Genomic DNA, 27,822 nt, shown 5'->3' on the forward strand with positions numbered 1-27,822 from the left:
TGACACCCTCCCGATTGTCCTTCTAGCAGCATGGTAAATGCTGTTGAAGTAATTTTGTTATTTGCTGCTGTACACACCTAGTGCAAGATGGGGATGAAGCAGTTTCCTATAATTCAATGTGGAGTTTCAATTCAACAAAACCAACAAAACAGTATGATGTTTGGTGCAATGTTTCAAAAGGCAATCATGGTGATTAATAGTGCAGAAAATTATTACACGATCATTGCTTAATATACTGAATTGTGGTCTCATTAAATCATGTAGTTTGATCTATTAGTGAAGCGCAGCTGTGTCATTTAGTATAGCATGCATTATACGGAACTCACTTGGTATATTAATGAATGCAGAAACATTTGTAATGTGACGAGGGAGAACACCTGTTTAATTTTAAAATTAGTTTATAATGTGCTCTGATTGATCAGTCAACGAAAAATAACCCATATGGCCTTGTGATTCTAATGATATTCAGGATACTTTGTAAATCATTACAGAAGTGTCCTTTTTTCGCAAGTGGGTAACAACCCAATGGTTCTGAATGGTCCCTCCGGTTTATTTTTACTTTGGAAACTGCAGGCTAGGCATTAAAATTAATTTGAAAATTTTACACGTGTTTAGCACAATGAAACTAAATGAATACCCAAAAAAGTAGGAATGAAAGAGGCAAAGTAACATTGGGGGAGGGCACGATTCAATACATTTTAGACCCACTCAGAATGTCAAAATTGTGACAGACTTAACTGACATTAAGTCAAACTTGATATTTTAATGTAAACCAATATTGTCATCCAAGTTACACAAAAATTCTGGAGAAACTCAGCGGGTGCAGCAGCATCTATGGAGCGAAGGAAATAGGTGACGTTTCGGGCCAAAACCCTTCTTCAGACTGATGGGGGGTGGGGGGGAGAAGGAAGGAAAAAGGGAGGAGGAGGAGCCCGAGGGCGGGGGGATGGGAGGATGGGAGGAGACAGCTCGAGGGTTAAGGAAGGGGAGGAGACAGCAAGGGCTAGCAAAATTGGGAGAATTCAATGTTCATAAAATTCAAATTAACACATTGTCATCCAAGTCTTAAATATTGATTAAAGTGTTATTGAAAAAGCATAGACCAAAATATATTCTAGCATCATGAAACGTGATGTTTTATACATTATTTGCAGTGCATTATTTCTTAATACTTTGCGTAAAAGGATTTTTGAACACAGGTTCAAATGCAAAATTGCAAAGTAAAGCTTATTCTTAACATGCATCAAAACTAATAAAAAACCCAGTTGCATTGAAGTCTTGCCTTCCGGTGTTACATATGAAATTAAATAAAACTAGCTTTAATTTAAAAAGACCAAAGCAAAGTGAAGGTTTATTTAGTTAAGAAATTTAGTCCTTCAGCCTTTGTTAACGAAAATAAAACTCAATTCAGATATCCTAAGTAGCATTAATAGAAAATGCTGAAATGAAACACATTTTAAAGCCATACTGATTTTGTCACTATGATTAATATGAAACAATTAATTAGTCAATAAACAAAAAATTGGAAAGGTATGAACGAGGTAGTGATTTTTCTTTAACATTCTGGTTTATAAATAATTCAGATTTCTGACAGAATCTGGCATTGCAAGGAACCTCCACAACGACCTTTACACTTGGGTTGGGATAATGAAGAGAAAAACCATCACAGATGAACATTATTCTCAAGTTCATATGGATGGTTTCTTACAGCAATGAATTAATGATTCAGGCATTCAATTTGCACTATCAATTTTGCCGTTTGATTTATACAACAATTATACATTTGCATCTTGTAATTGCGTGTTTGTCCACTACGCAACAACATAAAAATGGTATGAATATACTAAAACGAGACTAATCAATTCGAATCATACCCAATTTTCCACAGCTCTGGGATAGTGGGGGGGGGGGGGGGGGGGGGGGTTGAAAGAACAGCATGTTTTGTATGGCAGTAAACCACTTCAAATTTTTATAAAGGATTCTACTGATACACATCATAATGTGGGTTATATTGCCAGAGTTCCATATCATTCCCGCCTAATGTTTATTCCATCTTTGCCAGGCACTTGGTATACTTTCTCAGATAAAAACAAAAGTCCATCAGAGACTTGTCATCAATAGATACAAAGGTAAACTGTTAATACCATGTTGCTAAAAGAGGACTACTGCAAGTGCCAGTGAGTTGGTCAGCAAATGTCTCTGACAGTCAGCCAGCCAAGGACCAAACTCATGAAATAATTACTTACAATTATTAATGTTGTCAAGGTTTACAACCATGCTTACTATTCAGGAAATGTTTTTACAAAGCACTGATTAGGCAGTACAGCAATCTTCTTCAAGCAGATAGAAATATTTGACAGTAGCAAGTTCCACGATGTAACATGTTTTTCCATCATAATGACAGGGTTCTTATTTCATTATGATCCACCATCTTTGTCTGCTTTATATTGTTATCAATAAATTTGTAATTGGTCAACAAAGTTTGACACTGTGAGCCAGAGGCATGAAGTGGTTTCTAATCTTACGACTTGCTTCAACACCATGTGAAAGTACCTTGAAATTTGATTAATCAGATTTAAAAAATGAGCCTCAAAGAATGCAAGTTTACTCACAACCTTAGTCACCATTTACTGGCCACTTTTAATCCAGGCATATCACTTGTGAACATTACTAAGCATGTCACACGGCTCTTCAAAACTTCTTACATTTATCAAAATCATGACTGATCTTCTACTTGAACTCTTTATGCTGCTCTAGCCTTATATGCAATGATTTATTTAATACCCACAAATATCTTTCTCCTTGAAAAGAACATAGTGACAGAGTCTTTGAGGCACTCTGGGGGTAGAAATCCACGCTTCACCACCCTCTGCATGAAGAAACTTCTCCTCACCCCATACCTAGTTTTACAACTCTACAGCCAGGAAGAAACATCCGCAACATCCACCCTGTCGAGACCGGTAGGAATTTTGTACGTTTCAATGCAATAACTTCTCATTCTTCTAAACTCAAGAGGTACAGGCCATGTCTACTCACTCTCTCCCTCCAAAGCTAACGCACCATCCTAGGAATCGGTCTTGTGAATTTTCATTGCACACCACATGGCTTTAAGGCACCGTACTCTTGTTGCAGTCTCATTAAGGCCCTTTCTAATTGCTATGTGGCCTTTTTACAGTATTCCTCCTGTAATAAAGGCCAACACCAGAACACCCAAGTTTGAACATCAGCATTTTCCTAGTATGCCAATATTTAAAGATTCCAATATTCTTCTCTTCTAAATGGGACACCGAACTGGATGACCTTGAATGTTCCTAATATTTCATCAGTCATTCTCACCCACCCGCTTAGCTTCCCATTATCCCCCTTGGGGAAGAAGTTTGCATCAACTTCACCATTTTCAATCCTGGTTAGTTTTGCCATTAGCAGTAAACTTGGAAATATGTAATTTGGTCTCCAGTCAAATTGTTGATATTATAAATAATTGGAACTCAAGTACCAATCGCCATTGATCACGTTGCTACTGTGAGAAATATCTTTTATTCCCACATTTAGTATTACCATTGAATAAGGGCTATATTGCTCAGATATAATAGCATTGGATATTCAGGAAAAGGGGTGGACTTAATTCATCATTCATGGCAACTTAAGAAGCCGCATATAAAAAACATCACCCAAGGATAACCACTCAACAATCTTTAAAATCTGCACACTAAAAGAGTCCCATAACAACTAAACACAAATGTGCACTTGGGAGAAACAAACCATATTTACAAAAAAAATATGCAGCAAATTATTAGTTCAAACAAAATCTTATTGTTCAAACATGGAATCAGAAAGAAACAGATGATAGGGAGGTGAACTGTAAAATGATATAGTGCATAGACATACAAACTACCTTTTGGACTTCATCTGTTCTCTCACTTTGCTGTACATTTCTAGCACTAAAAAACAGAGAGATGAAGAATAAGTTAATATTTCTTAACATAATAACCAGTTCAGAACAAAAATGTTCAAACTATACAAAACAACAAGTATCAGAACACATGATATTAAGTCGTTCCAATGTATGAGGGCCATTGAGGAATCTCCACATTACAAGAACACGTTTTTTCTCTGCAGAGAATATCACGCTGCTCGCTAAATTTGAATATTTCAAATCCAAATGGCCACATGATGAAAAAGTTATACTCATAATAACACTCATTAACTTGGCCTTCAAATGCATTGCAACTACAGCAAAAGAGGACCAAGACAAGGCAATTAAATGCACGAGCAAAGCACAAAGCACTGGAGTAACACACCGAGTCAGGAAGCATCTGTGGAGGGAATCGATAGGTGATGTTTCAGGTTGGGACTGTTGAGTTACTACAGCGTCGGTTTTTTTGCTCAAAATTCTAACATCTGCAGTTCTTCATGATCCATGGAAAACAACATGCATCTTCAGCCAACCTTGGCCTTAGTGAAAAAAAGCAGCTAATTATTAGTATTTGTTTAAGAAGTAACTGCAGATGCTGGAAAATCGAAGGTGGACAAAAATGCTGGAGAAACTCAGCGGGTGAGTGAGATTACTATTTGATACTTTTTTGAATTGCAAATTGTGACAGTGGAAGATTTATTTGGATGACACTAGGTCAAGTTACTGTATGGCTGTATGTCCTGCAGCTGCCCGTTTTTTTCACTTTTTAAAATAGTTTTAGTACGTTAAAAGTGTGTTACTTGGGGGTCTAATCTTTTTATGTGATGGGGGGGAGGGGGGGGAAACTGCTTTTCTAAGTCCCTACCTGGTCGGAGAGGCAGCTTTCCTCCAAGCAACACACTCGCGGCCTACCAGCGGGGCCTGGAGCGGCGTTTCCTGAGGGGACCGGCCAGAACCTCGGCTTCGGCGGCGGCACAGCACTGGAGCGCTATCGCGGAGCGGTCGATGCCTTGCCGTGCTGGAACTGGGACCTGCCGATTGAACATCGCGGAGCTGCGGCCTGTGGAACAGCCAGCCGCGGGCGGCAGCACTGAACTTTACATCGGGAGCTTGGGATCTCTCGCCGAGATCGCCAGTGGAAAACCGCGGTAAGGAAGCGGCCGTTCCAGGTATCCCGAGCCGCTGAGAGGGTTCTCCCGACACCAGGGCACCATCACCCGGCGAGAGGGCCTGGGACACCGGGCCGACTGCGGAGGCCTCAATAGGCCCAACTATGGGAGTACAAGAGGATGGGGACTGGACTTTGTGCCTTCCCCCACAGTGGGAACCATTGTGGGGGGATATTTTTATGTTTTTAATGTTAAATTTCTTCCTTAATGTTATGTTGCATTTTTATTAATGTGCTGCAAGGACGTCTGAATTTCCCCTGAAAAGGGGATTAATAAAGTATGTATTATTATTATTATTATTACTGCACAGGTTAGATGAATTTTTACGTCCCTTTTTGAAAAATAATTGGAAAATCTGATTTACAAACATAAGGGCAAGAGCAGTCCATTTGTATGAGATGTATGAAAGTTTGTGTCAGATATCCTGAAACTGGACAAAATATTCAAATAGAAAATGATTGTTGAAGAATAGTTAATAAAAATGCCCAACATACAACCTGCAAAGAAAAGGCATATCAGTAATCTATACAATTTTGCTTAAAATTATATTTCTATTCTTTCCATCAAATATTTTGCTTCACAAAATGTTCCTTTACAAAAAGGCAAGTACAGATTTTGAAAATTAACAGGTCAAAGATTCTTGCAGCAAAACACAAATGCACAGATGGCAAACAATTTACCCCCTTAAGGAAGTTGCAAGATTTATTTTGAATGTTTTTTGCCCCCCTTTTCTTGGGAGTGGTCAACATTTCCAAGTAGCTTGTATATTTTCATTGCTGACCTTTGTGCTTCACACCTGGTTCTTAACTGTTATTAGCAGGAACCAGGAAAAGAAAAACAGATGTTGGTATATTTAGAATCATCTCAAATAAATTGCATTGAAAGTGCAACCATTGCACCTTTTCATGAAGATTTATTGGACGGCAGCTTAAAAATAAAATGGAAGCCTGTGAATATTAAAAGGGAAAGATAATGGTAACTATTAAAATTCTAGTTGCAATCCATTCTAATGTCCATGCAGGTATTGAATTAGGAAAGGGCATGCCACAAACAGCCATAAATTAGACACCTGAAACTCTGAAAGCGTTATCAAATAGTTCATGATGGCGTTGCATTTTTTCTTTCTACATGTATGTGCTTGTTCTACAAATTGGTCAATAAATGAAAGACCAGAGATATAATTATGAATTAATTGTTAAGCACATGGAATAATCAGCAATCAAGTTTGGACCTAACTGCTGGTTTACAAAAAAAGACAAAGTGCGTCGAGTAACTCAGCAGGTCAACTGTCATTTCTCGAGAACATGGACAGGTTATGTTTCAGGTTGGGACTCTTCTTCAGACTATTGTAGGTGGGGGGAAGCTGTAAGGAAGGAGGTATTACATTGATACAGGCAGGAGTGGTGAGATTTTTGATAGGCAGATGGTTGGACAAAGGCATTGTTTGAAGATGGGTCTCAACCCTTTCCTTTTCTTCAGAGATGCTGTCTGACCCACTGAGACAGATTTTTGTGTCTATCTTCGGTTTAACCCAGCATCTGCAATTCCTTCCTACACACTGGATGAAAAGACGTATGAGATAAAAAGATTGAAGAGTGGCGAATTGTGAAGCTAGAGGAAGGAATGGAGTTGGAAGGGGAGGGGAAATCTAGGTGCATGCCTGGCTGGGGCAAAGGGGAGGGGAAAGAGAGTGTGGGGGAGGAATATGTAGTTACCTAAAATTGGAGAATTCAATATTCATACCACTGTTACCCAAGCAAAATGCAAGGTGGCGTTCCTCCAGATTGTGTGTGGCCTCACTCTGGTCATTGGGGAGGCCAAGACAGAAGGGTAATTATGGGACTGGGAAGAGTTAAAATGGTTACCTAGCCCTTCCCGCAAGCTGCTAATGGCGTTGATTAGTATCAGAGATTCAGCTAGTTTTGCAGGAAAATGACACTGCATAAGGTCACATTTGGATTTATTGCATTGCAACTGTCAAGAGTGTTTAATTGACATATGTTCCAAAAGGGGAACAATGAAATTCTTGCTAGCAGCAGCAATACAGGTCTGTGAACACAATATTCATAGAAAACACAATAAACAAAATATGTTCAATACATTTTAAATAAGTGCCAAATAAAAGCCTGAAATCCCTAGTGCAATCAAAACAGTTGGTAGTTTCGTTGGTGTTTTTAGTTTTCAAGAGCTTGATGGTTATCAAGTTCAAGTGAGTTTATTGTCATGTGTCCCTGATAGGACAATGAAATTCTTGCTTTGCTTCAGCACACAGAACATAGTAAGCATTTACTACAAAACAGATCAATGTGTCCATATACTATAATATAAATATATACACATATTAGGAAGAAGTTGCAAGTGTGGATAGTTCACTGTTGAAAATAGATTTTGGGCTGCAGTCTTTAAAATAATGAATGGACTAAAAAGCCAAACAGATCTCTAATTCTTGTAAAATACTAAATATGCATGAATAATATCAGGGTAGACAGTAAAGTAACTGCAATTTCAAATAATGATTAGACTGTGGTCCAGAATCTTAAATTTAGATAAAATCTACAATTAAATTGGCAACTATTTACTTGTTTTCACAATGACACAAATTTCCAGGATCAAGGTCAATTTTGATGCAGAAAGTGAAATAGCCCAGATTATTATTTTTTTTTCTAAATAGAGGAAAGGTATTCAAAGATGAAGTTAGAAAGGATACTGAACTTTTATTTTAAAGCTTGTTGGAGGATAAATGTTTATAAATTGATGATGCTTTTAATTTCTTGTATTCCATCCAACAATTCATTCAATGTATTAATCACTGTGAGAAGAATTTGTTATTAATCACAAATTAACCTTGGAGTCTATGCCCTCTTGCTCACTTTTGCAATGTGGTTTTAAGCAGCCGTTATGGTCGCTGGCCAGCAGGTGGCGACAAAGTGAGTGAGTGGGGGGGGAGAAGGATTTTATTAAAAATGTGTACATTTTGATGGGGGGGGGAGAGGGGTAGGGGGTGGGAGAGGGGTAGCGGGGAGTGGTGCAAGAGAGAGGGGAAGTGGGTGGGGGGGAGATGGGGGTGAAGAGGGGTGGGAGAGGGGGGAGAGAGGGAGATGGAGGGGCAGGGTGGGGGGGAAAGAGGGGGGGGGGAAAGAGGGGGGGGGGGAAAGAGCGTGCGGGGGGGGAAAGAGGGGGGGGAAAAGAGGGGGGGGGAAAGGAGGGGGGGGGTGGAAAGAGGGGGGGAAAGAGGGGGGGGAAAGAGGGGGGGGGGAACGCGGGGGGGGGAAAGAGGGGGGGGGAATAGAGGGGGGGGGGGAAAGAGGGGGGGGGGGCAAGAGGGGGGGGGGGGAAAGAGGGGGGGGGGGGAAAGACGGGGGGGGGGGGAAAGAGGGGGGGGGGGAAAGAGGGGGGGGGGAAAAGAGGGGGGGGGGGGAAATGAGGGGGGGGGGAAAGAGGGGGGGGGGGACCATGAGGGTTGGGGGGGAAAGAGGGGGGGGGGGGAAAGAGGGGGGGGGGGAAAAGAGGGGGGAGGGGGAAAGAGGGGGGGAGGGGGAAAGAGGGCGGGGAGGGGGAAAGAGGGGGGGAGGGGGAACTGAGGGGGGGGAGGGGGGAAAGACGGGGGGGAGGGGGAAGGAAGAGGGGGGGAGGGCGAAAGACGGGGGGGAGGGGGAAAAGAGGGGGGAGGGGGAAAGAGGGGGGAGGGGGGAAAAGAGGGGGGGAGGGGGGAAAGAGGGGGGAGGGGGAAAGCGGGGGGGACGGGAGGAAAGAGGGGGGGAGGGGGGAAAGAGGGGGGGAGGGGGAAAGAGGGGGGGAGGGGGAGAAGAGGGGGGGAGTGGGAAAGAGGGGGGGAGAGGGGAAAGAGGGGGGGAGGGGGAAAGAGGGGGGGAGGGGGAAAGAGGGGGGGAGGGGGAAGAGGGGGGGAGGGGGAAAGAGGGGGACGGGGAACGAGGGGGGGGAGGGGGAAGAGGGGTGGAGGGGAAGAGGGGGGGAGTGGGAAAGAGGGGGGGGGAGGGCGGAAAGAGGGGGGAGGGGGGAAAGCGGGGGGGAGGGGGAAAGAGGGGGGGAGGGTGGAAAAGAGGGGGGGAGGGGGCAAGAGGGTGGGGGAGGGGGAAAAGAGGGGGGGAGGGAAGAAAGAGGGGGGGAGGGGGAAAGAGGGGGGGAGGGGGAAAGAGGGGGGAGGGGGAAAGAAGAGGGGGGGAGGGGGAAAGAGGGGGGGGAGGGGGCAAGAGGGGGGGAGGGGGAACGAGGGGGGGGAGGGGGAAAGAGGGGGGGAGGGGGAAAGAGGGGGGGCGAGGGGGGAAAGCGGGGGGGGAGGGGGAAAGAGGGGGGGAGGGGGAAAGAGGGGGGGGGCGGGGGACAGAGGGGGGGGAGGGGGAAAAAGGGGGGGGAGGGGGAAGGGGGGGGGGAGGGGGAAAGAGGGGGGGGAGGGGGAAAGAGGGGGGGGAGGGGGAAAGAGGGGGGGGAGGGGGGAAAGAGGGGGGGGAGGGGGAAAGAGGGGGGGGAGGGGGAAAGAGGGGGGGGGAGGGGGAAAGAGGGGGGGGAGGGGGAAAGAGGGGGGGGAGGGGAAGAGGGGGGGGATGGGGGAAAGAGGGGGGGGAGGGGGAAAGAGGGGGGGGAGGGGGAAAGAGGGGGGGAGGGGAAAGAGGGGGGGGCAGGGGGAAAGAGGGGGGGGAGGGGGAAAGAGGGGGGGGAGGGGGAAAGAGGGGGGGGGAGGGGGAAAGAGGGGGGGGAGGGGGAAAGAGGGGGGGGGGGGAAAGAGGGGGGGGAGGGGGAAAGAGGGGGGGGGAGGGGAAAGAGGGGGGGGGGGGGAAAGAGGGGGGGGAGGGGGAAAAGAGGGGGGGAGGGGGGAAAGAGGGGGGGAGGGGGAAGAGGGGGGGAGGGGGAAAGAGGGGGGGAGGGGAAGAGTGGGGGGAGGGGAGAGGAAAGAGGGGGGACGGGGGAAGAGGGGGGAGGGGAAAGAGGGGGGAGGGGAGGAAAGAGGCGGGGGAGGGGGAAAGTGGGAAAGAGGGGGGGAGGGGGAAAGAGGGGGGAGGGGGGAAAGAGGGGGGGGGGGAGGGAAAGAGGAGGGGGAGGGGGACAGAGGGGGGGAGGGCGGAAAGACGGGGGGATGGGAAGAGGGGGGAGGGGGAAAGAGGGGGGGAGGGGGAAAGAGGGGGGGAGGGGAAGAGTGGGAGGGGAAAGAGGGAGTGAGGGGAAGAGGGGGGGGAGGGGGAAGAGGGGGGGAGGGGAAAGAGGGGGGAGGGGGAAAGAGGGGGGGAGGGGGAAAGAGGGGGGAGGGGAAGAGGGAGGGGAAAGAGGGGGGGGGAAGGGGGGGGGAAAGGGGGGGGGGGGGAGAAAGAGGGGGGGGGGGAAGAGGGGGGGGGGGAAGAGGGGGGGGGAGGAAGTGTCGGAGCGAATGACGGGCCCCGAACAGCGGCAGCAGCGGCCGTGAAAGCGGCTTCATCTCGTCCTCCCCCCGCACCCCGCCCGCCCTGATAAGGGCCGCTGCTTGCAAATCCACTACCCGGCACTTTTTAAAAAACCCTCCCGCACGCCGAGGCCGGGAGGAGGAGGCCTCGGCGTGCGAGAGGGTTTGTTTTGAAAGCACCGCCCACTGTCGGATTTGCAAGCAGCGGCCGCGATCAGCGAGGAGGAGGAGATGGTGCCGCTGCCGCGGCTGCTGTGCGGGACCCGTCATTCGTTCCGACACTTCTGAAGCAGCTGCACCAAAGATACTATAGCTATAGGATCTTTGAGCTGCACCGCTCGGCCCCGCACCTTGCTGTTGGCTGGCGGTGGGGAGGAATTCCCGACGGCCAAGGCAGCGGGCGATGTTGTCCGAGGAGCGCTGACCTTCCTTCCTCCCCCCCTCGCCCCCCCCCCCTCTCTCTCTATTGTACGCCCCCTCCACCGCCCACTCCCCCTTATCCTGGGACCCCCTCCTCTACATCCCGCACTGATACCATTCCCGCCTCTATTCAGTCCTCACTGACATCCCCTGTGCTCCCCCCCCCAATCCATTCATCCTGCGCTGATCACCCTATCCACCTCGCATTAATTCTCCTGCCGCCATACCCGCCCCCCCCCCCCATCCATCCTACACTGGTTCCCCAATTCACCCTGTACTTACCCCTTTCCCATCCATCCTGCACCTCCTCCATCCATCCTGTACTGATTCCCCATCCACCTGTACTAATCCACGCATTCATCCCGTACTGACCCACCCTCCATTTACCCTGCACCTTCCCCCATTCATCCTGTAGTGATCCCCCATTCATCCTGCACAGACCCTCCGATCCACACTGTACTGACTCCCCCCCCCCCCCCATTCATCCTGTGCTGATCCCCCCCCCCACCCACCCCCATCCATCCTGTGCTGATCCCCACCCCCCACCCCACCCCCATCCATCCTGTACTGATCCGCCCATTCAAGAACGGGGGGAACAGTCTGAAGAAGGGCCTCAACCCAAAACGTTGCCTATTTCCTTCGCTCCATAGATGCTGCCTCACCCGCTGAGTTTCTCCAGCACTTTTGTCTACCCCCATCCATCCCGTACTGAACCCCCCCATTCAACACCACTGACATCCCCTGTGCTCTCCCCTCACAATTTTACCTACTCCAACCAACATGTACTAATTCACCTGCCTCAATCCATCCATTCTGCACCGACTGCCTTCTAACCACTCCCCCTCCCACCCCACACTGATTCACACACACCCCCTTCCCTGACCCTATTGTCCTGGAAATGTCTTCAGAGCGAATATTGACTATGTTTGATAACGGAATACAATCAAATGTGTTTTCATTCCCAATGTTATTATTTGTTTTAATCCATAAAGATGGATTAATTAAATTGTGAACACGTGAAACATTAAAACCGCAGTGTTCAATTGTCACTGCTACCGTTGACACGTTATTACAGAATTCATTTTAACGGCTCTTAATATGGAGTATCAGCACTGTAATTATTTAATGAGCACCATTCACAACTATACGTACGCATATATGTTACCATGGTCCAGGATTTATTGACACAGGTTGATCATACGCTGAATAATCCAACCACATTTTTGTTTGGAAGTGGAAAGAACTAATAGAAATTGCATTAATTGCAATGTGTAAAATAGTTGAGATACTGTATTATAATTTTGCTGCATGTCATTGTGGGATATATCATGTCTTGATCGGTGAATGTTTAGTTTGTGACTTTATTTGAAGCAGAAATAATATGTGAATGCTTCATTGAGTATAATTCCGACTGGTAACTACGCGCCTCGTCCGAGCACATTATCGCACGCGTCATGCAAGCCATCTTAAATGACCACCTAAACTGTCATTTGGCAACCTAAAAAGCTGCCAAGGTTGCCCGGCTGGCAACAGGGAAAAAAAGTTAAGCGAGAGCCCTGGCACCTTCCTCCACATGTTTGCTGTGTCCCCCACATGGCTTGTGGGAAACTGCAAACGGGACTTCTTATGGCTTTTTTTCAACAATGGCTTTCTTCTTGCCACTCTTCCATAAAGGCCCGATTTGTGGAGTGCACGACTAATAGTTGTCCTGTGGACAGATTATCCCACTTGAGGTGTGGATCTCTGCAGCTCCTCCAGAGTTACCATGGGCCTCTTGGCTGCTTCTCTGATCAATGCTCTCCTTGCCCGGCCTGTCAGTTTAGGTGGACGGCCATGTCTTGGTAGGTTTGCAGTTGTGCCATACTCTTTCCATTTTCGGATGATGGATTGAACAGTGCTCCGTGAGATGTTCAAAGCTTGGGATATTTTTTTATAACCTAACCCTGCTATAAACTTCTCCACAACTTTATCCCTGACCTGTCTGGTGTGTTCCTTGGGCTTCATGATGCTGTTTGTTCACTAATGTTCTCTAACAAACCTCTGAGGCCTTCACAGAACAGCTGTATTTATACTGAGATTACACATAAGTGGGCTCTATTTACTAATTAGGTGACTTCTGAAGGCAATTGGTTGCACTGGATTTTATTTAGGGGTATCAGAGTAAAGGGGGCCACACTTTTCAGTTTTTTATTTGTAAAAAAATTTAAAAACCATGTATCATTTTCCTTCCACTTCACAATTATGCGCCACTTTGTGTTAGTCTATCACATAAAATCCCAATAAAATACATTTACGTTTGTGGTTGTAACGTGACAAAATGTGGAAAAGTTCAAGGGGTATGAAAACTTTTGCAAGCCACTGTATGTCAAGCCTATGTATTCCTCTTTTATTAAAATTCACTGCATTTTGCAATTAGCCTTACTCACCAGGAAGACAAAGTTGAAGCTTCTCGACTGTATTGGCAATGTTCCTCTGATGTACTCTACATCGAATTACCTCTTCACTTTGGTTAATCACCTTAAAAATAACAAATACCATATTCCACATTACCGGTACATTTTTAAAACTAGTGAAAAATACTCACAGAAAAATACTAATATTCATGCTTACATCTTTTCCTGCATCTTGAAGCCGTCGATTAGTGTCAGTGACCTGAACCTAAAAAAATAACATCTTGAAATTAAACACTGAATAAGATCCAACGTTTCATATCAGTTTCAGAATTATGTGCATTAGAAAATCAAAAGACTTTTTTGTTTTGCTAGGTTAAAGATATTAAGATTTGGCCATCAATTGACAATACTGTGTTAAATGTAAATGAGGATGAGTTAAAGGTTCAAATTAAAATGCAAGATATTTGAAAGATTGCAGGGATTGACAAATTCAAGGACATGGGTGGATTTTAAACGACAGGAAAGTAAGATTTTTGATGCATGTTGGGGCAAAAATAGTAGCGTTTTAGATGACCAAATTCCAATGGAAGGCACCAGCCTCATCCTGGATCGAGGATTTTGTCAGAAAATGAGCTGAGACAGAAGTGAAGTTTGGCAATGATCCAGAAGGAATGATAGATGATAAAGATGGCACACATTGTTTGAACATCATCAAGTATGCAGATGATACAACGGTGATTGGCCTCATCAGCAACAACGATGAGTCGGCCTACAGGGAGGAGGTCCAGCACTTAGCAGCATGGTGCGCTGACAACAACCTGGCCCTTAACTCCAAGATGACCAAGGAGCTCATTGTAGACTTCAGGAAGTCCAGGGGCGGCACGCACACCCCCATCCTTTAACGGGACGGAGGTGGAACGTGTTTCTAGCTTCAGGTTCCTGGGAGTTAACATCTCCGATGACCTCTCTTGGACCCACAATACCTCAACTCTGATCAAGAAGGCTCACCAGCGTCTCTTCTTCCTGAGGAGACTGAAGAAGGTCCATCTGTCTCCTCAGATCCTGGTGAACTTCTACCGCTGCACCATCGAGAGCATCCTTACCAACTGCATCACAGTATGGTATGGCAACTGCTCTGTCTCCGACCGGAAGGCATTGCAGAGGGTGGTGAAAATTGCCCAACGCATCACCGGTTCCTCGCTCCCCTCCATTGAGTCTGTCCAAAGCAAGCGTTGTCTGCGGAGGGCGCTCAGCATCGCCAAGGACTGCTCTCACCCCAACCACGGACTGTTTACCCTCCTACCATCCGGGAGGCGCTACAGGTCTCTCCGTTGCCGATCCAGCAGGTCCAGGAACAGCTTCTTCCCGGCGGCTGTCACTCTACTCAACAACGTACCTCGGTGACTGCCAATCACCCCCCCCCCCGGACACTTATTATTATTTATTCAAATCATTTGCTATGTCGCTCTTCCAGGGAGATGCTAAATGCATTTCGTTGTCTCTGTACTGTACACTGACAATGACAATTAAAATTGAATCTGAATCTGAACTTCATTTTCAAATGTGGTACCAAGGTTGTGAACAGTCAGTTTCAAAATATTGCCAGAGATGAGAATGATTAAGGAACAATTTGTGAAGGTTCCAATTGCTTCTCTTAATATTCAGCAATGGTTTTCAGAGAAGTAGTCTGGCAATTTAGAGATAGTGGAAGGATAGAGAGTGATGCTAGTATGTGGAGTTAGATAACCACAGGATACATATGGAGATTGAAGCTGTGTGACACTGGGAGTCAGTCCAACTACAAATACAAATGGAGAGGCATTGCAGGAAATATGTAGAAACAAAGAACTGCAGATGCTGCTTCATGCAAATGAACACAAAGTGCTGGAGTAACCTGCCATGCTTTGTCCTGCCTCAATCAGTCTGAAGAAGGGTCTCGACTTGAAACATCACCTATCCATGTTCTCCAGAGATGCAGCTTGACCTACTGAATTACTCCGGCACTGCGTCACATTTCATTGAAGGAAATAGTGTGGTGAACAACATCAGAGATTGCAGACTGAAAAGGACAAAAGTTTGCTTTGAAGGATGGCAACAGTGACTTTGATTGCAGAGGGTGAAGTCTGATTGGAGTAATTCAAACATAACATTTCAGGAAAGATACCCATGGATATTAGGTACTTTGCAGATGGAATTGTGGCTTTGTGGCTAAAGGGATCAGGGGGTATGGAGCGAAGGCAGGTACAGGATACCGAGTTGGATGATCAGCCATGATCATATTGAATAGCGGTGCAGGCTCGAAGGGCCGAATGGTCTACTCCTGCACCTATTTTCTATGTTTCTATGAATTGAGAGGGAGCAGTAGCAAGCAAGAAAGAAGGATCACACTTTGAACTTTGGAAGAGTTTATGATGGCAAGTGTTAAAGGTGCAATTGTAGCAGTCACGGTCACAACTATAGTGTGATATATAATGTTACATAAAAGATTTGCAGCATTGTTTACAGTCAGAAAAATGTATTTGAAGTTCAATTGTTCTTTCTCACTCAATGAATTTAAAAAAAAAACATACCTTGAGTTTTCCTGCATCTGACCTCACTTTAAGCAGTTCTGTTATAGCATCAACAAAACCCTGATGGTGAAAGTTGCACATTTTTTCAATTTCCCGGTCGTGATTCCGAATGCGGGCTTCAAGTTTTTCCATAAACCGTTTATGTGCATTGGGCTGGTCATCATATACAGATCTATCAAAACAAAAATGTACGCCAATCACAAACAATTTTCTGTAGTAAGGAACTGCAGATGCTGCTATAATACCGAAGATAGACACAGTGCTGGAGTAACCCAGCGGCTCAGGCAGCATCTCTGTAGAAAAATGATGTGACTTTTCGGGTCAGGATGCTTCTTCACACTGAACAAGTTATTTTTTTTTTGGCTAACAATGAAAAATAAGTTTGAGTAAAGTTACTGGTACTTATCTCAAGAATCACCACCAGAAAATTAGGCAGGTTATGTTCATGGCCCCATCTAGTGAAAAATGTTAATGATAGCAGTGGCACAGCAAGGAAATTGGCCACTACTCATTCGTTTACATGGCATGAGTCCTTTCCATTATTATTACAATATCCACTCTTTACATATATGCATTGACCATTTACAAACATCGATCTAAAAATATAAATATTCAAAAATCTTCTTTTTTGTGTCATGCTTTAGTGCCGATTAAATCTCCTTTTGTTTTATTCTTTCAGGTGAATGACCCACTCATGCTGCCAAGGAAAGCACTCTAACACTTACACGCATGTTTCTCCAAATCAAAACTGGCTAAGAGAAGCGTACACCAACTGATAAGGCACTGGATATGGATGTGCAAGTAAAACCCTACAAAATATAACATACTGTAACATATTTATTACAACACAGAACACTAATTCAACTCATCGAGCCTGTGCCAACTCCAAGGTACGCAATCCTATCAAAACTATTCTCCCTCACATTGTTTCCCTGTAGTCCTGCAACTAATTAATTTATAATTTCCTCTGGCCAAGAGGACAATTGACAGAAGGCAAAGTCCATAGACCAGCTTTGCATTATATCAAAACGGCCTAGTATCCTCTATACATTAAAAGTCAAGGATATTTAAATTTAAAGCATTTCAGATGACCTAAAATGAAATTCTAAAAATGTTCGCAACAAAATACAACTTTTGCTTGATCATACATTTCTCCCTTACAGATGCTAAGTCTACACTAAAACAAATAGGTTCTCTGAAATTCTCAGAATTTATACACCATTTTTGTTCTCCAAAGATGCTGCCTCGCCCGCTGAGTTACTCCAGCATTTTGTGTCTACCTTTAATGTAAACCAGCATTTGCAGTTCTTTCTCACACATTTTTTTCCTTCTACTCGCATTTCTTGATTGATGCAGATTGCACAGCCTCACATTACTGTGATTGCACCTTTGTCTATGAACATAATCACCCCGTGTAATGCGGCAAGTTCATGACATCTATATTCAGATGCACATTACTTATTCCAGGTTTTCTAGCACTTTCATGGGTAAATGTTCATGGCTTGCCATTGAACTGCTGTTAAAACCCATCAAAATCTCAACCTTAATAATCTTCTTGCAAACCAATAAATTGAATGAACGTAGATTAGTACTAATAAAATAGCCTGATTCTGTTGCATCAGTTATTATCAGAATGAAACAAAACAACTTGACACAGAGCAAAAGGACACAGTGTTGGAGTAACTCAGAAGGTCAGGCATCATCTCTGGTGAATATGTACAGGTGACGTTAGACACAAAGTGCTCGAGTAACTCAGCGGGACAGGCAGCGTCTCTGGAGAGAAGGAATTGGTGATGTTTCGGGTCTCCAGAGATGCTGTCTGTCCGCTGAGTTACTCCAGCATTTTGGGTCTATCTTCGGTTTAAACCAGCATCCGCAGTTCCATCATACACATGCATAGGTGACGTTTCGGACTGAGACTCTCCTTCAGAACATGGAACAGTTGCTTATGAATAGTGTTCAGTGCACATTTTAAGATGCACAAATCTAATGCCAAGCTCAAAACACCTCAAATAGATCGAAGAATAGCATTGTTATGAATCCAAGAAAAATGGAGGAACATTATTAATGGATAACGAGCTGAAAGTAAACTTGAAATAGGGTTGAAATCAGTGACGCCCAAAAAGTTTGGGCTAACAAGAGACAAATAGTATCAATTTGTTAAGTGCATTATTTTTGATTAACTTACAGAGCTGAAGATTTTTTGACAATGATGATGGAATATAAATTTTGAAGTTCTGGCTGAATGGGTTGAATGACCTTTGCAAGATTTGAAATGCAATGTTTAACAAACAGTTAAGAATCAATACTTATAATAGAACTAACCCTGCCCCAACCCCAACCAGATAGCACAATGTAAATAGTGACATCCATTGACTGAACCCTACCAGCAGGGTTTTGTGCATATCTTTTTTTTTCCCTCCCTCCCTCCTCTCCACTGCCGCCATCTCTGCTCAAGTTCATTTCATCTGCACATTATTCTTTCTTCACAACTGTCTTACGGACCTACCAACAATCTAATGCAGCAACCGTTCTCATACATGATTTGTTAGCGCCCTCTGCCTGTTCTGAATGTCATGCACACCACTTAAAAATAATTCCAATTTTATCCTCACCATAATCACTGGTTTCTTCTGTCCATTTGTGAGCCCAACCGTTTGTATTTTCTCAACTCTTACATTTTCCTACACATTTTTCCATTTGTACACCCAGCTGCCTTGCAGCTGCGGCTCGCCTGCAGTCGGTTTGTCTTTTCTGTTTTTTGTTTTATCTTGTCCCGTTTTTACAGTTTATTTCGGTTTATTTAGTTGTGTATGTGTGTGTGGGGGGGGGGGGGGGGGGGTGGGTGTAACATGTTTTTTGACTCTTCCTTCGGGGGGGGGGATGTGACCTCTCTTGCCGTATCCCCCGTTTCTGTGTCCGTCTGCGCTGAGGCCTATCGCGGAGCTGGCAGCCTCCAACTGCGACCGACCTCGAGGCTGCGGAGGCAGAGCCAGGACTTACCAACGAGGCTGGCCGACTTCGGGGCTGTGGTTGCGGTGCGACCCAACTTCCGACCCGACTTTGGAGCCTCGGAGGCTCGGCCGCGGGCCAGTGGACGACATCATCGGGAGCTCGAGTTCTGTTTTCCGGAGCTCCCGCAACTACAGCTGCGTCCGCTGGACTGGAGGACGGCAGCTTCGGCAGCTTCGACCGCCCCGGGCCGCGGAATTTGAACCGGCCCGTTTGCGGAGCACGGATTCAGCCGCGGGACTTACCTACCATCACCCGGCGGGGTCACAACATCGGAGGCTTGGATTGCCTCAGCGCAGAGGGAGAGCAAGGAGGGAAGAGACAATGACTTTGGGACTTAAACTGTGTTGAGTGTTTGTTATTTATTCTATGTTATGACTGCAGGCTAAACCATTTTGTTGCACTGAAAAGTGCAATGACAATAAATTGAATTAAAAAAAAAAAAATAGCCAACACTGGCGCTCACATTCCACGCCCATGAAAGATTATTCATTTTTAACTCCAGCTTGTGTCTTTCTCTGGTCATAACTGCCTCCTCATTTGTTCTGCTAAGTGACAGAGACTATGAGAAAGGCAAGGGTAATGACATTATGGAACAGGATAAAGGAAGAGCTACAGGTGTAGAATGCAGGGTCAGGTAAAGACAAGTAAAGTAGAAAGTAATAACGAAAAGGGACAATGCATGCTGGAGCAAAGGTGACTAATAGGGATCACCATTCTTTGATGGAACAAGAAGTTTGCACTGTGCCAACAGGGAGTGGAGAAGTTCAAATGTACCATGATTAATGAGGATTTACAAAGTTGTCAATCGGAACACAAGGAGATAATGTTGCAGAACCATCAACCAACAGTAATGGTACACTCAACACATTTTAATGACAATTAGGAGCACGTCTTAATTAACCTCTTCAAATCGGACATTAAAAGCTTGAACATTTTCTAATTACATTTTATTTTTAACACTACTGTACAGCACCACCATCAATGGCAGGAAAAAATAACATGTTTTAGTCAGAGATACACAGCAAAGAAGTGCATATGCAATTTTAAAATACCAATCCCTCCAGTCTGAAGTACAGGTATTGATTGCCAGGTTCCTAGGCTTTCATTCCTGTGAAATGGTTTGTAACTGCAAATCAGAAATGCGGCTCTGAAAAATTGTTTCTACATGTTAAAGGATGCCTGCAGATTCACAGCAACTGGCAAATCCATCCTGCCCATATCCCAAACACTCCTTTGTATGCCCAAGCTGTTCATAAGTCAAGATCTGTAACTTTCAAAGTGTATGCTTCATAATCCCATGCCACTAGAGGGCTCCCTTAGCATTCAAGTATGGTGACTATAAACATTTCAAATCAAGGAGGGACCGTTATAAGAATGCATGTTATTCCAAAGTTAGTAATTAGGCCAAAAGTAATTTTCTCAAATACGTTATGCACATTTTATGAAGCTCTGGTCTCAAGAGAAGACTGAGAATTGCCACAACATTTGGAATTATGAAAAGATCATCAACTTGTGCTTCTATGAAACATGGCGTCGCAGATGCTTCTTGGTATTTCTGCTGGTGAGGAAGTGGCAAGCAGTTGTGGTGAAACAGGGAGAACTGCAGTCACTGAAAGATCAGCAGAAACCTCATTCAGGTAGCCAGAGAGTTATCCTGCTGAAATACCTGGTTGATTTCCATGAAAAAGGAACTTCATTACTTTATTTTACACAGTCAATCAATATCCTAACCTGTTCTTTGCAACTGCAAACTTACTAGTGTTATGTTGGGGCAAGAGATTTGCCTTGGGTTAGTTAAATACTAGAAGCTATCCTGTGTTTTTATAGTGGTCCTTTTTGCTTTCAATCGATTTATAAATTTACAAACCACAGGGCTAATGCTTGCGATGGAGATTATGCCGACAACATATCAGACAAACAAATTCATAAAAGATCAGACATTAATATCGTGACTAGAAACTCAAAATGTTTCTGGTGGTGTCACTGTGGTCACAGTTGATTAAGTAAAAACTGAAAACAAATTACTGGGGTTGGGGATTTGGGAGTGGAGCTTGGAAGCAGAGAAGAAAATTCTCCGTGGCCACGTAGGTTTTCTCTGGGTGCTCCACTTTCCTCCCACACTCCAAAGACGTACAGGTTTATAGGTTAATTGGCTTCAGTAAAAATTCTAATTGTCCCGAGTGTGTAGGATAGTGTTAGTGTACAAGGTGATCGCTGGTCAGCATGGACTCTACAGTTCTAATCTAAAAATATGCACTTTTTCATATGTTTATTTTAAAAGTAATTAGCTGTGTTAATCTATTAACAACTATGCAAACCATTAGTCTGGAAGTTTCCAAATGTCACCTAAGTTGGCCAGTTAATCAGTATATCTTCCCCAGTTGTTTTACGGGGATTAGCTTTTAATGTACAGTGCCCAAACACTTATTTAATCCCACACACCAAATGATTTTAGAATAGCAAGAAGGTCTAGGTTTAGGTTTATTAGTGTCATGTGAACTGATGTACCATCCAAAGCTTTTTTTTTGCATCAGTTAGTGCTATACATAAATACAATCAATTTAAACTTGAACAATTGGGAGAGCAAAGGTGAACATGCAGAGAGTGTAGAATATAGTTCTGAGAATTGTAGCTCATCCGTTCCATTGACAACGTCCAATGTATACAATGGGGTAGAGGTGAATTGGACAATACCTTAGCTCATGGAAGGATCATTTAGAAGCCTAGGAACAGAGAAGAAGATGTTCAAGTCTGGTGGTGCAAGCTTTCAAGAATCTATACCTTTTGCCTGATGGGATCAAAGATAAAAAAAAACCAGCATAAAGTGTAGATGGAATCAATGGTGGAGAGTCTTGTCTGTGTGATGGGTTGGACTACATCTAGAACTCTGCAATTTCTTGCAGTCTCAGGCAGAGCTGTTGCCAAACCAAACTGATGCAACGCAACAGTATGTTTTCTATGGTGCATCTGTAGAACAGCCTTAATGCAACACGTACAGCCAAGTGGGGAAAAAATGACGAGGGAAAGTAGGATTCTACTCTTAAACCAGTGGTTGCTCGCCATCATCAATGAACAATTTTACATTAGTTCAACACCTCAGTACAGCAGCAATTTGGTAGGTGCTTACCACTGGTGGTTCTGCTAACCGACTCTTGGTGATAGAAACCAAAGCTATCCACATACGGTACATTTTATGACCTTGCCATCCTGTACTGCTTCAAAGTGTGGAATACGGGGAAAATGCATTAAGAGGAGAGAAAAAAGCAGCCAAATGTAATTGGGAGAATCTTGGGAGTGCAACAGTGAGGTGTTCAGGCCGCTCCCCTCAACTGCAGATCATTGCAGTCAACTTTTATATCTGTCAGTGCAAAACTCGGGGTTGAGAAGGAGTGGTTTACAATGTCTATCCAATGGAATTGCATTGAGCATGTGATTTTGTCAGCTTGCTGCTTGACTAGTCTGTGAGACTTGGATTTGGCAGCAATATCCAGATGCTTATGTCTGTTGATATTTATTCTTAAGTTTATATTTAATATTTGGTATAATTTTAAATGGTGGTTACTTGCTATATTGCTTAGGGTCACCCCAAGTAAGGAGTCAGATTTCCTTTCTCAAAGACAAACTAATGAACCAGGGGGCAATGTTCATTTTAAGTTGGAGGAACGATGTTTTAAAAACGGATACTGTTAATTTTTTTATAACTTGTATTATGTTTATCAATTATCTCCTCACCTGTACGATAGTAAAGGTAGCTGCTCATACCCTAACCAATAATTTTGTTGATTTCGGGAAGTATCGGTAATCGAGGAACATACTTATATTTCATCCTGAAAACTACCTGCAGGTGCATCGGACTTCTATAATGTTTATAGGCCTGACCACTCTTCATGCTATGGAAATACAAATGTGATAAATAACATTTTTCAGACCAACCAGCTCAAAACTGGATACGAGCCGTCAACAAAATGTAAGAGTCAAGAGTGTTTCATTGTCATATGTCCCAAAACTGATCAATGAAATTTTTACTTGCAGCAACATACGCAAACTCTGTAAACACCATTACAACAAAGTTGGAGAAACCCAGCGGGTGAGGCAGCATCTATGGAGCGAAGGAATAGGCGACGTTTCGGGTCAAGACCCTTCTTCAGGCGACCCGAAACGTCGCCTATTCCTTCACTCCGTAGATGCTGCCTCACCTGCTGAGTTAGTCCAGCTTTTTTTTTGTCTACCTTCTATTTTTCCAGCTTCGGCAGTTCTTTCTTAAACATTACAACAAAGTTGTTCAGTATATAAAAAAACAAAAATAATAATAGTGCAAAGACAAAAACAATGTCCCCAAGTCTATGTAGTTCAGAGCATAATTGAAGGTTGCAGTGTTTGATAGTCTGATGGCTGTTGTGATGAAGCTGCTCCTGGGCATTGCAGGTTTCAGGTTCCTATACCTTCCTCCCAATTGCTGGTGCAAAATCAGTGTAGCTAGGGTAGAGTGGGTCTCTGATGATGCTGGCTGCTTTTTGAGGCAGTAACTCCTATAGATCCCTTGGCTGGTAGGGGGGGGGGGGGGGGGGGGGGGGGGGGGGGGGTGTCAATGCCTGTGATGGAATTGGCAGTATTCATCACTTTTTGCGATCTTCTTCGTTCCTGTGCTTATGACGTTGGCTTTTGTGACTAAGATTGTAATACAATCGGAGGGGCAGGCTGTAGGGGCCCTTGAAGGCACATTAGTGTTATCCTTATCAAAACGTTTGCAGAGCGTTTGTCTCATCTGGGAGTGATGTTTCGCCATTTCTTAAGCTGCTTTGTAGGAAGTGATGACGTGGTAACCCTGCCACAGCTGCCAAATGTCCATCTCCTGGAGGTTAGAGCGCAAATCCCTTCTGGCCCTTTTGATGGTCTTATCAACATCGTACCTGGACCTCTTGTACAAATCTGTGTCACCAGAGATGAATGCCCGAGAACTGGTTCTCAGAAGAAGTCAACAACAACTGCGGCGTATTCATTCAGGTCTTTTGCAGTGTCATTGATGACTGTCCAATCTACCGACTCCAAGCAGTCGCGGAGTTGTTCCTCTTCCTCTCCCGACCAACGCAGTGGGGGTACGCTGTTGAGTCGCTGCCTATAAGCAGGACGGAGCACGGCCAAGTGGTTAGATTTTCCAAAGTAAAGCCAAGGGTTGGAAAGATAGGCATCCCTCTGATGGTGGAATAACAGTGGTCGAGGGTGTTTGATCCTCTGGTGCTGCAGGACACGTACCGCTGGTAGTTAGGGAGCGATTTCTTCAGGCTGGCTTTGTTAAAAGACTCAGACATAATGAGAAAGGCATGAGATACTCCGTCTGGTATTTTTTAACCATGGCGTGCAGCTCCATATTCCACCACAATCTGTAGCTCTTGTCCTGACTGATCAGAACTGTACAGAACAGAAACAGGTCCTTAAACTCTCAATGTCCTTTCCAAACATGATGCCAGGTCAAACTAATCTCCGCAGCTTGCACGATCCATATCCCTCCATTCCCTGCATACCCATGTGCCTATCTAAATGCCTCCTAAAACACCACCATCATCTGCCTCCTCCACCACCACCCCTAGCAGCATGTTCCAAGTACACACCAATAACAAACATTTGCCCCGCACATCTTTACATTTTGACCCTCTCATCTTAAAGCTATGCTCTCCAGTTGTTGACATTCCCACCCCAGGAAAAGGTTTCTAACAATCTACCCAGAACGCTCCTTCTCAATTATATATATTCCTACCAGGTCACCCCGCAGCCTTTGACATTCCACAATTTAAGTGCATCCAACCTCCTCTGTAGCAAATCTCCTCCATGCCCCCACCAAAGACTTTCTCATCCTTCCTGTAATAGGGTGATCATATCTGCACACAATACTCTCAATGTGGCCGAATCAAAGTCCTATAAAGCTGCAATATTGCCTCTTTGACTTTTATACTCAATACCCCACAGATGAAGGCATGTATACCATTAACCCCCTTTACCCGTCTATCTACTTGTGTTGCTACTTTCAGTATGCCGTTAATGCATTAACTATACTTTTTCTTTATAATCGACATTCCAAAGTCAAAAACGCCTCACCCTTGCTCAGAACAAGCTCCATCTGCTATTTCTCCACCCTCTTCTACAGCTGATCTTTATCCCACTGTAAATTTTGACATCCTTATTCACTGTCCGCAACTCCAGCACAGAGGTCGATGTAGAAAACATCCACTGCCCTACCCCCATCAATTACCTTTGTCTCTCCTCAGAAAACTCAATCAAGTTCATAAGGCATGGACAAAACCATTTTGATAGCCCTTAATTAGCTTATTTTCATTCAAATGAGAGTAAATCACAAATCAAAGAATGTTCGCCATTAGCTTCAATAATTTCATGGAATATCTCTACTTCCATTCTTAAACAAAATAATAATATTGCCTATACATCCTCTGGCTGGAGAGGATACAAAGATTTGTCAAGGCCCTTGCAATCTCCTCTCGACTTTCTCAGCAACCGAGTATTAACAAAAGCTTTTCACTGTAGCTTGGAGGACATGGCAATATCAAAACTAAAAACTAAACTGATATTCCCCACACTGATCTCACTGTCTTCTCTTTCTGCCAAATTAGAGCTCTAACCATGGTTCAAAAAGAGTATATTGAATAGCTGCCAAAGTTAGGACCAAAAGTAGCCAAAAACACCAACCTGCTGGAACTAGACCAGAAGGAGCCATTAAAAAGGAGCCAAGTAATTCCATGACCAATAAGTTGAAAGCTTTATAGTCCACCCACATACTCATCAACTCTGGTAGCCAACAAAAAGAGCTAATAACACATGAAAGTACCTCAACAATGGTCAATTCCAACAAATGAGTACAAAATGAGAAAGATACAAGCAATTACAGTTTGAGGGACTGATGATTGAACAATGTCAGCCTCTGCATTTCCTCATTATCATACTGGCCAGTAACCATTATTAAGGAATGGCTAAGAACTACACAGAAGGTGCTTGAAGTAAATAACATTCTGTTTGTAGTACCGAAAAATGTGTTCCAAAATTAGCCACGGCCACTTAAACCATTTCAGCGCAGATCTCTACCCAAACATTAATTACCCAGCTGTGACCAGCCTGAATAAAACAGAATAAATCTAAATTGGCTATAATTACCACCTGCAGCCAACTCAAAATAATCTGGAAAGCTATAAAGAGCATCAGATATTACTGTAAAACAGCACACAGGCATGTGCGGAAATCGCTTTGAAAACATGGGGCCGGGGTGGGACACACAATTTCCTAGTGGCCCGATGACAAGTGTGCATGACAACTAACAATTTTATCTCCTCCCACACACCCACCACACACACGCATCTTACACGCATCTTACTATAACAATCCTGGTGCCTGAGAAAAACTTGAGACTGTGAAAGAAGGCCAAAAGTGGTGTAAATTAACATAGATATATATTTGCGCTGAGGCCTAACATCTAGGAGCTGGCGGCCTCCAACCAGAATCGACCTTGAGGGCTCCGATCACAGAGCCTGTGGATGGAGACATCGGGAGCTCGCAGGTCCCTGGTTGGTGACTGACTTTCGGGAGCTCCAGCAACAACAGCAGCTTCTTCCGCCCCAAATCATGGGGCTTGAATCAGCCCGTTCGCGGGGCCTTTCATCACCCAGCACGGCATTTAATTATTTTCAGAGTCTGAGCGAGCTGGCCATGCATGCAGCCGCAACTCCACAGCGCACGGTTGGATGGGAACTGATTGCGGTTTGCTTATGGCTGCTGCTGGTAACGTATAAATACATGTTTCACAAAACATGGGGGGATTTACCCCCACCTGTCAAAACATGGGGGGGGGGGGGGGAGAAACGTTCCCCCCCCCCCCCCCCCCGGGATTTCCGCCCAAGGGTTTGAACTTCACTACAGGTGCTGTCTGAATAGAATTTCCACATTCTCCCTGTGACCACATAGGTTTTCTCCGGGGGCTCTGGTTTCTCCCCATATTCAAAACACATGCAGGTTTGTAGGTCAATTGGCTTCTTTAGATTGTCCCTAGTGGGTGGGATAAAACTAGTGTATGGGTAATCACAGGTCGGCATGGAGCAGCTGGGGCTAGGGACCCAGTTCCATGCTTTAACACCAAACTAAAAAAGAACAAGGACAGATGGAACAAGGGTAGAGTTTAACTGGACCTCACCTTTCACACCACCAGCCACCGCATCCAACACTTCATCCTCCAACATGCGGTCACTTCAGTGATCCCACTACCAGTCACATCTTTCCATCCCCACTCCTTTCTGTATTCTGCAGCGACTGTTCCCTTCACAACACCTTGGTTCACTCATCCCTTCCCACCCAAATCATCCCTTCCCCATGTATTTTCTCCTGCAACTGCAGGAGATGTAACAGATGTCCCTATACCTCTCCTCTCTCGCTTCCATTCCATTCTAAGCGAGACACATTCACGTGCCCCATGTCTAAACTCATCTACTGCTTCTGGTGTTCCCGATATGTTCCTGTACATTGGCAAAGTCAAATGAAGGCATGGCGACCTCCTTATACTGGATCTCCCACTTTCTAACCATTTTATCTCTTCTTCCCATTCCCATACCAACCTTTCTGGCCTGGGCTTCCTTAATCTGGCAAAACAAGGCCACAAGCAAACTGGAGGAACCCAACCTCATATTCCATGTGGATAGCCTACAACCAACAGTATGAACATTACACAAAAATGCTTGAGAAACTCAGCGGGTGCAGCAGCATCTATGGAGCGAAGGATTTCTCCAGCATTTTTGTGTACCTTCGATTTTCAAGCATCTGCAGTTCCTTCTTAAACAGTATGAACATTACATTCTCCAATTTTAGTAACTACATCACCCTCCCCCATCTTTCTCTGATATAAACCCCCTCCCTTCTTTCCACCCTGCTTCTCCCTTGTGCCACACCTGAGTTT

General features: G+C 44.5%; 1 protein-coding gene across 8 annotated transcripts in view; it reads right to left on the minus strand.

Moving 5' to 3' along the window:
* exoc6 (exocyst complex component 6) overlaps positions 1-27,822 on the minus strand; it is a 187,677-nt gene that overhangs the window by 122,702 nt on the left and 37,153 nt on the right. For all 8 annotated transcript variants that reach the window (XM_033033593.1, XM_033033597.1, XM_033033594.1 and 5 more), the window contains 4 exons: positions 15,861-16,032; positions 13,508-13,555; positions 13,324-13,414; positions 3,896-3,941 (listed from right to left, as the gene is read on the minus strand). In XM_033033593.1, coding sequence (XP_032889484.1) covers positions 3,896-3,941; positions 13,324-13,414; positions 13,508-13,555; positions 15,861-16,032 — 357 coding nt within the window. The remainder of the gene's footprint in view (positions 1-3,895; positions 3,942-13,323; positions 13,415-13,507; positions 13,556-15,860; positions 16,033-27,822) is intronic.

Source organism: Amblyraja radiata, chromosome 15 (genome assembly GCF_010909765.2).
Source record: "Amblyraja radiata isolate CabotCenter1 chromosome 15, sAmbRad1.1.pri, whole genome shotgun sequence".
Lineage (NCBI taxonomy): Eukaryota > Metazoa > Chordata > Chondrichthyes > Rajiformes > Rajidae > Amblyraja > Amblyraja radiata.